Source organism: Triticum urartu, chromosome 7A (assembly GCF_056163025.1).
Source record: "Triticum urartu cultivar PI428250 chromosome 7A, HENAU_Tu73, whole genome shotgun sequence".
Classification (NCBI taxonomy): Eukaryota; Viridiplantae; Streptophyta; class Magnoliopsida; order Poales; family Poaceae; genus Triticum; species Triticum urartu.
Window position 1 is genome coordinate 147,830,668 of NC_141879.1, and position 15,160 is coordinate 147,845,827.

At 41.5% G+C, this 15,160-nt stretch overlaps 1 protein-coding gene across 1 annotated transcript; it reads right to left on the reverse strand.

The window, feature by feature from the left end:
• Window positions 1-1,252: 1,252 nt before the first annotated feature.
• On the reverse strand, window positions 1,253-7,864 carry LOC125524635 (E3 ubiquitin-protein ligase RSL1-like). The gene is made up of 3 exons (XM_048689671.2): window positions 7,105-7,864; window positions 1,928-2,664; window positions 1,253-1,778 (listed from the first exon to the last, which is right to left on the reverse strand). Exons 1-3 carry the CDS (start codon window positions 7,207-7,209, stop codon window positions 1,661-1,663), a joined length of 960 nt encoding a protein of 319 aa, XP_048545628.2. The 5' UTR covers window positions 7,210-7,864; the 3' UTR covers window positions 1,253-1,660.
• Window positions 7,865-15,160: the final 7,296 nt, after the last annotated feature.

The window sequence follows — 15,160 nt, forward strand, 5'->3', positions numbered from 1 at the left end:
CCTTTGTCTGCTGGTGACGAGCATCTTGTATGCTGACTCACAGAAAAATTACCATGCCGCTAGAATTTCCAGCTCCAGAAATCATCCATATTTTTTGTACATAAAGGGATGCCAAGAATGATAGGTACGTCCATTGGCATAAAAACTTGCTCAACTTTCTGTCTAATCCATGATGCCGAAGTAGTATTGATCAACTCTAACACTGTATTTGGCGGGTTTGGAATTAGGCAACCATAGGGTCTCATCATCTCCTCTCGAGAGAGCCAATTGTCAGCCCAAATATCTGTTGTAGCATTCTTGGTCTTACATATCTCACTAAAAAAGGTCTAATAAAGGTTTTTTTGCTTAATCTTAAAAATGTACTTTTATAATAGTAGAATACATACATTTTTTCAGACCAAATAATACGCATACCATCATAATACCTTGATGTAATGTTTATTTTGTTATCCAGTTTACATAGCTGTGTTTATTTTAGTTTGTTCAAGAAAATCGACTGCACTATCTTTATTTATAAAATAAAATATGTTTGTTGATGCAAGAAAAATCAAGTATAGGTCTCTCTGTTCACACACAAGAAATATTCAAGACATCATCTGGCTGCAACAATTTGAAGTTTTGGCTGATCTCAACCTAAACCATACCGTTGTTGGTTTTCATGACTGAAAATATATATGAAAAAGATCCAGCACCAAGTTAATTCAGGATCTAAGTTCTTTGAATAGTCATCCATGACCTGAATTAGCTCGCTGTTCTATAAGTGTTTTAATGCAGTATGGAGCGGATAAAAGTTATGACAGGGTGTTCAATGTTTTTATAACAGAGAAGAAAACCTTCCATGTCCTCTGTATCATATGGTGCACATCCCTAATATTTTATTACTACAAGATTTATATTCGAGAAAATTCAATTATAGGTCTCTCTGTTCACACACCTAAAATATAACAAAACCAAGTATTGTAAAGCATGTGAATAAAACCTTGTCTATGCTAAACGAAAAAAAACCTTGATGTCTGCCTACAGCCTCATGCACCCATACATCATACTAGCTCCTGCTGAAGAGTGAGAAGTTTTGGATAGACCGGAAATGCTATTTACAAGTTTCAAAAATATTACTTCGTCTGATTCATATTAATTGACCCTGCTTTAGTACAACTTTACAAAGCAAGTACACCAACTACTCCCTCCCATTTTAATACACATATTTGTCTTTTTTATGTACACCAAGTATGAAAATATATATTGTTGGAAATCCATGTGCGCATACCACGAAATATTGTGCATTCATGACCAGCAGTAATACATCGGTTTTAAACAACAGGCAACCCCGTCGATTTCCATAAAAGGAAAACCGCATTTTACCAGAAGTTCATACATCAAAAGTAAAGAAACTAAAACACAGCGAGACAAACTACTGGCTACAGACTACCTGTCAGTCAGATGTGAAAACAGTACGGTAGAACATTGGCACAGGCAGCGGAAAAACAAGTTGGTTCTGAAATTCTGGACGATAGACTAGCGATCCAAATGACAGAATAGACAATAATCATGGCAACGAACCCCTCCATCACACCGACTGTAATCCAGGTTATAGTCACAGCTCACAAGGCCTTGTCCGACATACAAAAGATTATCACCCTCGTAATCGTCAGTAATGTGATCACCGCCGTCCTCCTCGATCATGGATTATATTGCGTTCATCCCACAGCCGGCAGGAGCAAGTCGCCTTCTTGTCCTTCCATTCTTTCCCACAGGTGTAGCAAAATTCATAGCCGCACCTGCAAGAAGCGGGAACAGATGCAGCAAAGGTTAACAGAAAACAAGTCTTGAGGCTGCAGAATGAGCATTAGCACACAGAAGACATGAAAAATCACTGAACATAGTAAAGATGTGTATGAGAATGGCACAGCCAGAAGTAAATACTTACACGCAAGTTATATGGTAGCAACCCTCTGCGAGTTCAATCATGTGGTTGCATTTGACACACTTGCGCCACGACCGCTGCTGTGCAAGGTTCTGCAGCTTGGCATCTTCTGGACGAACGTGAGGATACTTTCTCTTGTAGTCACAGCAACTCATCCCAGCATGCCATGGGACCTTACAGCTGATGCAGAACAAACCCTTGCATTTGATACACTTTCTCAACGTTGGACCTCCAGCAACAGTGTACATTAAGGCCCATGAGCTTATCACTTCTCTCAAAGACATCAAGGCTGAACACTTGGAGTACGGGCAATAGATCTTCTGAGTAGGAGGGATTTGTCCTTCCCTGATACGTTGCACCATGATCTCTAACAGTTGTGGTGACAGGAATATCTTTGAATCTTTCACAGTTAGTTTGGTAGTGCAACCATCTTGTGGACAAGCTGGAAGCGTTCCACCAAGTAGTTTAATTTTCACATGCTCTTTCATGCAGGAGAAGCAAAACCGATGTGCACAACCTTCAACTGCGTAAATCTTAGAAAGATCAGTGTCTTCCAAACAGATGGCGCAGGTCTCTCTCTTCTTGGTACCTACCAATTCTGTTGCTAATTTTGTTGCATAACCGACTTGGCCTCGAGGAATAAGTGAGAATTCACATTGCTTGAATTTACTCATCAGTGAAAGAGCCTCATTTACCATATCTTCAATCTTACTCTTTGTGGGACGCCAAGTTCCAAGCATCTGGATGAATATGACAACGTAATAAGATCAGTGCAGTTCAAATGAATTCAATCACTTGACCATTAAATCTATCTATTACATTGTTAACGCAATAAAAAACAATTGTTCAGATTAATAAGACATCAGTAATAGAAAAAAGAACAGCTCAAACTAATCTTCTACAACAATTGAATCAGACACCTTATATACGTCCTGTTGGAGCTTGTGTTCAGAAAACCTGACGACGGGAAATACAAAGAGTAATGCAGTGTCCTATAAAAAGACACGACACACAGAGATCAAAAGATGGAGCAAAAAGGGTCCATGCAAAGCAGACACAAGTCCTCGCATAGTCGCATAGGTGATGTAAATTGTATTAAGGCTGCTCCTCTTGTTTAGTAGATACTAGGCTTATTCCAAGAATTTCTTGGCGGGACATTGCTAGCTGAAATCCACATCTAGAGGATGCATGTCAAACGAAAAAAAAGCATGCATACCAAAAAGGAGAAAACGAGAAGCAAAATAATCAAAACTGGGAGAAAACAAGTGTGTACTATGGCCTAAAGTGATTGGTAAGTTTAACCATCCTGATTGTAGAATACATAATCAGTGTGAGATGGTAAATTACTGCTAGGATAAGTGAATAACCTGAACATAGCTACCATGTTTGATATAAAAGCCTGAAAACTCTTAATTAACGGAAAAGATGAGAAAAATCTACAGGTAGGTCAAGATTATAACAATTGAGATTGATTAGACTACACTAATGATATTAAATGGAATATAAATCTTGTTTGAGATTTTTTAAATATATCAAATATATTGGCAACAACTTTTATACTATATACAAAGGGAGTCCATAATTGTTATGCACGGCATACTTAGTTTGGAGTCCGGCGAAGCAAACATAAAAGGCCCTAGCACTATGCGATCTGCGCAAGTATCCTATCTAATTTCCAATTGTTCACAAACTCAAACAACGCAAGATTTCTGCTAGCCAACATACTTAGCACTTTTGTCTTTAAAGCGATAACAACTTTCTTTTCTTTATTAGCAATGTGCCCGTGCGTTGCAACGGATCCAAAGTAAAATAATACATGTCCACAAACTTGAAAGATAAACACTCTAGTTTTGGTATATATATCATTAAAAATATACTCGTATTAGGTTTCACTCAAAATATATTCCTCGTGGCTGTTTTGATGAAGTGGGGGAGGGATATGGTTGGTTTCAAGATAGTAAGGGGTTTCTGCAAATTGAAGCAGATAAGTGGGGTCTTGTTGCAAAAATGCCACAGCTTATATCACAGTCGTTAGATGCAGATATGATGGTCAAAAATGACGGATGGCAGACACACCATCATCACCAACTGAGTCTTTTATAGAAGTAGAGATAAACACATTTGTTTACAGAAACAGGAGATGAATTTAAATTAATGCGGAAGGTGGTTTTAGACAAGAAAAATAAATAGAACTAGAGTATGAGGCTCAAGGTTCGAGCTAGTGCTACAGATATTACTTATAAACAAGCATGGTAGGATACAAGAATGGATCCGAAATTACAATTTAAGGATCAAGATTCAAACTAAAGCAAGATACTTGAACTGTCCTAGGGCTTTACCCTTGGTGGGGAGTGATCTACAATCTAGTCAAACGTTGGATCTCAAAATCATGAATGTCTTGACACTAAAATTCTTGCATTAATATGCTATGTTATCAGAATATCAGTCGATAACCAAAATTCATGTGTATGCAACTTATACCAAGGTTGGACGTAATATCAGTCGATAACCAAAACTCATGTGTATACAACTTATACCAAGGTTGGACGTAATATCAGTCGATAACCAAAACTCATGTGTATACAACTTATACCGAGGTTGGATGTTAGACACGTAGCACTTTAGTCAAGCTTACACAGTGGATGTTGCACACTGATCTCTCCCTGTAGTATCACTTGCTTGCAGTCTCATGCCAGCTGTAAGAGCATTTCTAAATGTAGGTGCATTTCTGGCGTCTCTTTGGATAGAAACAGAAAATGTACACGAATAGGATAGGAGTGACAGTACAATCCTATATGATCACAAACAAGAGGAACTGTTCTGAAGATATACGGACGCACCATAGTAATTTTGCATAATTAAGAAGAGAATGCAAGGAAACAATGTTTTTTTTCCTTTCAATATGCCTAACCTCAATTAAGAATTCCTTTAAGACTCCCATGGGTTGATAAATTCGGCAGGCACAAAAGTCCTATAAGCTAATTGTGTAACACAGTAATAGGATGACAAACATATAAACCACAACTGATGGTGATCTCATTTATTTTTACAGAAAATTATATAGGATCATTATCGTTGACGAAATATTTGCAAACAAACTGGTCCTAGGACTTGAACTGCGTAGGTATGACACAAAAACGCCTCTTCATCAACTAAACTGGTATGACAACACATATTTATTAGATAATATAAGGTGCGCTTCAATAAAAGAATCTTAGATTATGATGAATATTAACATACCAGGTCAAGTTTCACTCTTAACATGTATAAGCAAACTCAATTTCTACAAAAATAACTCAACTGAGATCATATGCATGCAGAGGGGTTGATGCAATGATAAGCAAAGAGATCTACAATATATATAAACCTCCCCTAATTTCGTGAGTCTATGTGGTAGGTTTCTCTGTTGATGAAGAGACCTAGAAACGCGTGGGGGGAAGCAGAATCCTATCATTTCACTACTCAACAGATTCTCCTCATTCATCCATTGGATAGGACGCCCCATCTATGGAACAAGAGAACGAGATATTGACCTTTTGACATCTGTAAGACTGTAACTACATTCTCACATTTCTTTGGTGTGTGTTAGGTCTGACACTGGATGCAATCAGAGTATTGAAGGGAGGACTTGAAGACAGAGAGAGCGCCGGCTACGGAACTGACAACAGCGAGGTATGATAAAGTATAGTGGAACGCTTCTCAGGCATAATGTCATGCTACGCAAAGATGCATCACACTGAATTTTTTTAAGTTCTGCCTCATACTGATTGATAAGGTGGATGGGTAGATAACCATGGAAATTTTGCTTCAATTATTGGTGGATAAATTGGCATTCATGGAGCAGTGGATAAGTCGAAGCTACAGAAGAGAAGACTTCATATGGTCTTGCATGCTGGATGACGCCTACTTGCATGCCATCAGTCTTCAACATGGTACATATTGAGCTGATCTTGACTTGTGCTTAGTTGACTATTGACAAAGAGCAATGCACGAATAACACAAGTAAAGAAGAAATAAAGTTAATGACAGGAGATTAGCTTTTAGGAAAGTTCTTATAGCTAAAATTAATGGAAGATCGGCATATTGACGGAATGAAAATTTTCATACAGAAACTTTAATGGTGTTTTCTCAAGATGATTTCCAGCTACGATCTTTCTACAATTTTGAAAGTCGATGCAAAGTCACCCGAACATATAAAATATAGTATAATAATCAGTAAATAGGCTACAATCAAGGAAAGCAAGCTAACAGACTTGAGAAAAAGGAAACACCAAATATGGTAATGCACAATGAATCTAACTACTACTCCCTCCGTCCCATAATATAAGAGCGTTTTTACACTAATGTACTGTCAAAAACGCTCTTATATTATGGGACGGAGGGAGTATAATGTAAGGACCACCTTGCTAGTTTACATGTACAACAAGTATCTCCACATGTACACAAACTGTAGAATGTGAGTGAGCAAGTACTTCTACATCGAACTTAGAACCAAAATTCCCTTCCTACAGATGTCCCATGTTAGTCTTGTCCTAGTAAGCATGAAACATGAACTCAGGAGTACTTGCAATTTTGTATGAACATGATAATACAAAAAAGAACATGTGCACCAAAAAATATTGGAAAGAGGAATGATCAATAGAGAGAAGCACCTGCACTAAGAAAAATTCACACAAAACTGAGGGATTACTTCTACTTTTCTTGCAGTGCGATAAGCAAGAATAGCAGGTAGTGGAACTGAATGTTTGTACAACTAATTATAATGAGCATTGAAATAGTGCTACAAAATTTATGTTTCGCCTACATTTAGCTAGAGATGGGACTATGTGATGATTTAATCATCTCTTTATATAAACTCTAGCAGTCTAGAATTCCTTTAACATTGCAAATAAACACCGAAATCTCCATATCGACAAATCATCCATTATATTTCGCATTTCCTCTTAGGTGACATCTCTAGTAAGACATCGCAGTTGAAACCATGGAAAAACTGTCGAGTACCCTAATCATGAATACCAAACATGTATACTGCGACAGCAACCTTATAGAAGCAGATCCTCTGACTGTATGGACCTGTAATTTCAAGCCCTTCAAATAAGCATCTACTATTTGCCGTGTAAGAAGTACTGCATTAAGATAGACGACAGATGCACAGATCTAGAGGTTTCATTAAGGCATACATATTTGTGCAGCGCCTTGAAGTCGGAGACAATGTTGACCCATCGTATCCCCAGCTCGAGCGCAGCGTGGATGCCTTCCATGAGCGCCAGCACCTCGAGCTCCATGCGCCCGCCCTTGAAACTTTCCACGCGCTTCTGTGTGGTGCGCACCACCTTCCCCCGGGGATCGTACACGGCCACCGCGAGCACCGCGTCGCGGGGGTCCGGGACGCCCCACCTCCCCGCGCCCTCCTTGTTCGACAATCCCTTGTAGAAGACGCGGAAGAGAGGGGCGCGGCTTGGATCCAGAGGTCGCTCGAAGTGGTCTCCGCCGTGGGCCCGTCGGCGATCTGGAGTGTCGGCGAGCTCGCGCGCCCAAGAGGGCGCCGCGGGAGGCGACGCGGGCAGAGGTGTTTGCCTGGGCGTGGGCGGCGCGGAAGGCCTGCGCGTCGCGGCGGTTCTTCTCTTGGCGCGCAAGTTCGGCGGCTTCGGAGGACCAGAGCGGAGGGGCGGGTTGACATAAGCGGCAAGAGCAGGAGGCGGCGGCGGCGGCGCTGGAAGAGGGCCGGTTGGGAGTAGGGACGCGGAGGGAAGCTTGGATGGCCTCGTCGAGCTGGAGTTGGAAGGCGAAGTCGTGGTCGGAGGCGAGGGCGACTTGCTGGCGGAGGCGTCGGGGGGCGAGGTCGCCGTCGCCGGCCATGATCGGAGCCGGCGGTCGGGCGGTGCCACAGCCCACAAAGACGAGGGTTTTGAGTGTGACCCCAAATATCGGGATGGAATGGGATGTTTTGTGCGTTTATGGGCACATTTTGGCCCATCTCGTCTGGGCTTTCCAATCATCCATCTCTCGGGCTTTCCTTTGTGACTCTAACCCTTATTATGGTCCAAATGAGTCACCAGTACGCATAAAGATTTCTACTTACTTGTCAAAAAGAAAAAGGAAAACCTAATACGCATAAAAATAATCCTACTTACTTGTCAAAAAAATCCTACTTGGTTCTGATTTAATGGTCGCCTTGTATTTTGGAACAAAATTTCATCATAGATTTGATCAGGAAAGGTAAGTTATATATCATAAAATTATGTTGTTTGATTCGTATTCGAAAGAAGTTTTTAATGGGGCTATTCTTGTAGTCGTCATTGGGTGATCTATGAATTTGAATGTAATTTTTATTATTTCTGGTGTTCATTGTACTGTCATGATTGAAAATGAATAGATTGGAAGTTTTTCTCGCAAAAAAAAGTTATGTGGCATATATCTTTTATTTTGCCAGTCAAATTTATGATCAAAATTTAACATAAAATACGAGAGGGGCTAATAAACCCTAGTGGAGAAAGTATTTGCGAAGCGCAAATACGAAAGCATCTCGTACCCTGGGCTTTAATGGGTCCAGCCCACCAAGCCCGAGACAACAGTGTCCGACTGAAATGGAACCGGAGGCAACGCGGTTGACCTTGGAGGGGAGTCACAAATCGAGCCAGAGCTGGAGACGCCGAGGTCGACCGCGATGTCGCCATCCATAGAAAGACAAAAATGAGATGAAGACCGAGTTGACATGGCTGGATTGTGTCATCGTTGGCTGATGCCCGAAGGGAACACGCAGAAGATGACAATGTGGCGAATTGAAGAATGCGGGCGACCAGTGGGGGCTTCGGTTGGCTGCCTTATGGCGGCGTCTGGCCAACTGTTTGGCATGTCCAGCAAGGTTCTCGTGTGTCTGTTGGTTGGACACAATAAAATCAAAGTCACTTGCTTGGGGAGAAGTGTCACGATGACAGTCTATGGGCAACCCTGACGGTGTTTCTTTCTTCAATGATGTGTGTGGGTCTTGTGGGTAGCCAGACCAGCTAGTAATGCCATCGTTGGGCATGTTATGATGGTTTTCGCCCAATTTTGTGTAATTAGCTGGGCAATTCTTTTTTTCTTAGCTTTAGCTTTTTTAGAAAGGAGAAAAATCTTCAGCCTCTACATCACAATGATACATGCATACATACGTATTATTAAACGAAGTCTCCAACAAATATGAGGTACGGTACAAAATCACAAAAAGAGATACAAAAAAGATGAACAAGGTCACAACCGGCACAAATTAGACTAGATGCCTATACACATATCCTATCGTTGGACCGTCATCCAAATCGGTTGTAGGTATCCCACGCTATCATCTATCAACGGTTGCTTCCATAAGCCATCTAGAATCGGTTGTAGGTATCCCACACTATCATCTATCAACGGCGCAAGCAACATGATGCAAAACAAAGCATAATATGCGGGATGTAAAATGCAATGCATATGCGTGCTTCGGAAGGGAAAGATTGAAACAGGTCTCAACTTGGCAAACCAAGAGCGCCGCTGGAAAGATGAGTTGATTTCGGTCGAAGTCGATATAAAGATCACCGGAATCGAAGTCGATATAAAGCTCCCCCCTCGGCCTCCCTCCTCCCACCGAACCGGGCCAGGCCCAGGGTGAGCAGCCCCCCAGCGCCCCGCCTCTATTTTTTTTTCATGCGGTTGGGCCAGCCAGATTCAGCCCATGTCACGTTTTTTTTCCGTTCTGAGATTTCCTATTTATCCAGAGTTTGCCTATTTTGCAGTTAAGTCCTCCTAGTTCATGCATTTAATAACTCACTAACCGTGCATCGGATTAAAATGTTTTATATATGAAACTTGCTCAGAATTTTGTGTAGATTAATAATATCCAACTTTCATCTATGTTTGAAATGTTAAAAATGTTGTTTGCATTAATTTGCTCCTATGCCATGTTAGAATGATTTAATTCATAACTAAATAACCGTAACTCCGATTTTAATAATCTTTATATGTAATTGGGGTAGAAAAATGCCTAGTTTAACATGATGGCCTTACTTTGCATGTTAAACAACTCTAAAATAATGTTTAGGGCAGAACAGTACCAAACCTTAAATTATGCATATGAGGAGTTTCCGGAATTGTTGTTCGTTGCTTCCGGCCTCATTTAACCTTGACTAGATAGGTAGTTTTCATTTGCTTCACCTCTTGCCATGTTAATCAACATTTAATATTGTTGGGGTACATAACCGAGAGAGAATTAAATAATTGATGTGGTGTTTTGTCAATATGCATCCCGATGCATATTGAGCTCCACTTAATTTGTAGGATTGTTTGTGCACTTTGCCATGCCATGCATACTTAAACGGACATGCATCATACTTGATTGTGCGTCATGCCATGATTATGTGATGGTTGTTTACCGTGATTGTTTGCTTCTTTCCGGTGTTGCTTCTTCGGGTTGGTTCCGTTAACGTCGAGTTTGTGAGGACCCGTTCGTCTACGTTCCGTTTGTCTTCTTCATGGACTCGTTCTTCTTCCTTGCGGGATTTCAGGCAAGATGATCATACCCTCGAAATCACTACTATCTTTGCTATGCTAGTTTGCTCGCTCTTTTGCTATGCCAATGCTATGATGCCTAACTTTTGCTTGTCAGCCTCCCAATTACCATGTCAAACCTCTAACCCACCTTGTCCTAGCAAACCGTTGATTGACTATGTTACCACTTTGCTCAGCCCCTCTTATAGCGTTGCTAGTTGCAGGTGAAGATTGGAGGCCGTTCCTTGTTGGGGTTTTTATTTACTTGTTGGGATATCACGATGTATCTTATTTAATTAATGCATCTATATACTTGGTAAAGGGTGGAAGGCTCGGCCTTATGCCTGGTGTTTTGTTCCACTCTTGCCGCCCTAGTTTCCGTCATATCGGTGTTATGTTCCCGGATTTTGCGTCCCTTACGCGGTTGGGCTATTACGGGAACCCCTTGACAGTTCGCCTTAAGTAAAGCTCCTCCAGCAATGCCCAACATTGGTTTTACCATTTGCCACCTAGCCTTTTCTTTTCCCTTGGGAGTCGCACTCCTGAGGGTCATCATTATTTTACCCCCCCGGGCCAGTGCTCCTCTGAGTGTTGGTCCAACTGAGCGATGTCCGAGGCTACCAGGGGCAACTCTGGGCTGGCTTACCCGACGTCTGGCTCATCTGAGTGTGCCCTGAGAAAGAGATATGTGCAGCTCCTATCGGGATTTGTCGGCACATTCGGGCGGTGTTGCTGGTTTAGTTTTACCCTGTCGAAATGTCTTGTTGTACCGGGATACCGAGCCTGATCGGAACGTCTCGGGTGGAGGTCTATTCCTTCGTTGACCGTGAGAGCTTGTCATGGGCTAAGTTGGGACACCCTGCAGGGATTTGAACTTTCGAAAGCCGTGCCCGCGGTTATGGGCAGATGGGAATTTGTTAACGTCCAGTTGTAGAAAACCTGAACTTGACCTTATCTAAAATGAATCAACAGCGTGTGTAACCGTGATGGTCTCTTTCCGGCAGAGTCCGGGAAGCGAACACGGTTGTTGGAGTTATGCTTGACGTAGGTAGTCTAGGATCACTTCTTGATCATACTTTTATCGACCGTGCTTTGCCTTCTTTTCTCGCTCTCATTTGCGTATGTTAGCCACCATATATGCTAGTCGCTTGCTGCAGCTCCACCTCATACCCTTACCTTACCTATAAGCTTAAATAGTCTTGATCGCGAGGGTGCGAGATTGCTGAGTCCCTGTGGCTCACAGATACTTCCAAAACCAGTTTGCAGGTGCCGATGAGTCCGTGCAGATGTCGCAACCAAGCTCCGGAGGAGCTCGATGCAGATCTTGTCCTTTGTGGTGTTTCGTTCTAATTGATCAGTAGAGGAGCCCAGTTGGGGTCGATCGGGGACCTTTGTCGCATTTGGGGTTCTTCTTTTATTTTGGTTCCGTAGTCGGACCATGAGTGTATTTGATTGATGTAATGTTTATTCATGTAATTGTGTGAAGTGGCGATTGTAAGCCAACTATGTATCTCTTTCCCTTATGTATTACATGGGTTGTGTGAAGATTACCTCACTTGCGACATATGCCTTCAATGCGATTATGTCTCTAAGTCGTGCCTTGACACGTGGGAGCTATAGTCGCATCGAGGGTGTTACAAGTGGTATCAGAGCCTTCCCCGACCTTAGGAGCCCCCATTGCTTGATCGTTTTTAGCAGCCGAGTTGTGTCTAGAAAAATGTTTTGAGTCCTTAGGAATTATATATCGGAGAGCTTAGGAATTCTTTTACTCCCCAGTCCCTTCGTCGCTCTGGTGAGGCATCCTGACGTAGAGTTTTGACTCTTCTCTTCTCAAATTTCACAAAAAAATTTAGGATCACGCGAGTATCTTGGATTTGTTCCGATGGTTTTGTGACGAGAACATTGTTCTTGGTGCCTCCTGTCTTTAGGGGTTGTGGCAGTGTCCCGGGGAGTTGAGCTCCGAGGTGTTGTCGTCACAATTTTATCGTTGCAATTCTGGTATACTTGAGATATGTTCGCGACATCGAAAATCTCTTTTATGCAGTTCGTTGGTGAGATAACCTCGACGCCACCCAGTACTGGGGCGGGAGTTCGGGAGTATCGCCATAACTGGTATAATGGATGCTTTTCGAAGGTTGAGGTAGATGATTTCCAAAGGTTTCTTGGTTATGTGTTGAAGGATGGATACAGCTGGATGTAGGATTTGCTAGTTTGGGTGAGATATTATGCTTCCCCTGTATCCCCAACACCTGATTGCATAACCGGAAAATTTCGGGAGTTTCATAGGTGGGAATTCAAGTAGCTCTTAGGATATCTTTCCGACAGATGTATGATATGAAATTGGGGTTCGACGTCTAGTGGTCCGCCTATTCACGGTCGGTTTTACAGTGGTCTCGTTGTGTCTTAAAGAGTCCTTGGCTATGCCGACTCGGGGACGCTTCGTATGTCATGTGCACTGCCTTGTACATGATGGTGCTGTACGATCGAGCCCGTGTAGGCCCCACCATGAAAACTTCGGGCGAAATTTCTATCATATGTTTGTTCTGGCTTATTCCGCAAGCCAATCCTTTGTTTTGTTTTTAGTTGTGGTATTCGAGTTGCTTCGAAGTCAAATGTTGATTCCATACCTTCCCTAAGTGGTGTTCTCATATTCCTATGTGAATACTAATCCTCCTCGATCATAGAGTTTGTCATTTTAATTTCTTCTCACCGGTGTGTTTTCTCTTCAAGTGGATCCGATCATTTCAACATCAGTAAGATCAATGATCAGTTCTTCTCTACGGTGTTTGTTTCACCCATTCCAAATTGTCTTTGTTTTTCCCACTCTCCCTCCCTTTTGTTTTTTTTTCTCCAAGGATTCAGATCTCTTAATCGAGTATCCATATTATTGATGTGAAGTCTCTCCATTCTTTTCCTTCAATGTTCTTATCCGGTGATTCTCATGAAGATACTAACGGAGCTTCTAGTTCATCATTCTTCTTTCTTTTATCTTCTCCGGTGGTTTCAAGTCAAGCTTTGTTGATCATACCCTTTCCTCATTTCAAATGCCTTCTCATGCCGGTGCAATCCTTAATCATTCACCTCTCGCTGTTCAATTGTTCCCGGAGTGCTGAAGATATCTCGAGGCTGTTATCTCTTTCAAGCCATTTAATTCGACCGGTGCTTCATCTCTTTTAAATCTTTTCAACGGTGTTCTTTTGAGTGGGCCCTAACCCACAGGTCTTTTCCCAGGATCTTACCTGACTCTTCTAATTTTCCCGGAGCTATCCTAAATTCTTCTCCAAGTTTGACGTAAGGATGCGTTATCATCAGTCAAATACTTTTCTCCAAGATCTTTCAAATTCTTTTCATAGTTGGCTCAACCTCTTCGCTTTTGATTCTTCCGGTGTGCCTCAATAATTCTTGGTGGTGTTTCTCGGTGTCATTCGCATCTTTTGAAGAACGAAGAAGAGTTTCTCTTTAATCTCGCTCCATTCTCTTCAAGATTCGTGATTCTAGCGTGTTGCCATCCTCTCGTAATTGTTTTGTTCGTGAGAATTCTTTTTCACCTATCCGGAGTAATTCAAGAGTCTTCTCAGTCTGTTATCCGGAGCCCATCATCGAAGATTATCCATTTCAGCTTCAGCTCTCGTTCTCCTAATTTTACCGGTGCTTCATTCAAGTAAGCTTTAATCGGCTCGTGAGCTCTTCGTTCTCATGTATCTAAATCCTCTCAAGCATCTTTGTTCATTTTATAATTCTTCCCGGCGTTTCTTTATCTTCTCTTCGTTCATTTTCATTTCTTACGATGGTTCGTTCAAGTTTTTCTTCTTTCTCATCATATCAATTCTTTCGTTCTTTTCAATCCTACCGGTGGTTCGTTGAAGACTTTCCCAAGCTTGCGCTATATCTCTGTTAATCCTTTTTACGAGAATAAGTGATATGCCAAATCCGTTGATTGTCATCAATTTAAATTGGCGAAGGATACGCATAACGTAATTCTTATTTTTGTTCATCCAAGTGATTAATTCTTTATTCCGGAGCCTCATCAAAATTCTTGGTTTCAATTGTTTCATCTTTTCTTTCCCGGAGTTCCAAGCTCTAATTATCACGGAGATCCATCTAAATCATTGCAAGGATTCACCTTGTATTTTCAACTTCTCTTTCTTTTCGTTTGATCATCCTTTTTGTTACCGGAGTTCTTCATGGAGGCTCTACATGATGGTGCATTAAGGATATAACTCCTTCTCCAACTTTGTCATCGAGATTCTTTTCTAAGAAACTCAAGCTTTCATCATCTTCCTATCCGGAGTGCATTTCTTTCTAACGTATCATTGGAGGTGGTATTATGTCATTCTTGATAATTTGACTTCATGTTTTCATGATTCACATGTTGTCAAGATTGGGATATTTTAAATCCATCAATCTCGTCATTGGAGTTATCTTGGGTTATATTTCACCTAAAGCTTTCCTTTAAGGATTGTCGCTCTCATGGTGTTTGTCAATGATCCAATTTCTTCATTTATCCTTTCCGGTGCGATATACTTTCTCGTCTCTTTGTTCATATCAATACAATTCTTTTCCCGCGAGTGGCAGGTTGTCACCTCATAATTTGAGATGTACTCCATAAGACCATATCAAGTTTATTCTTTCGTTGTTGGCTTTCCAATAACTCCGTTCAACCCTTCTCCTTAAGATGCCTTTTCAAGCTCTTTTGTAGCAGAAGTTGGCTTTTCTTCTACATTCTTTTGT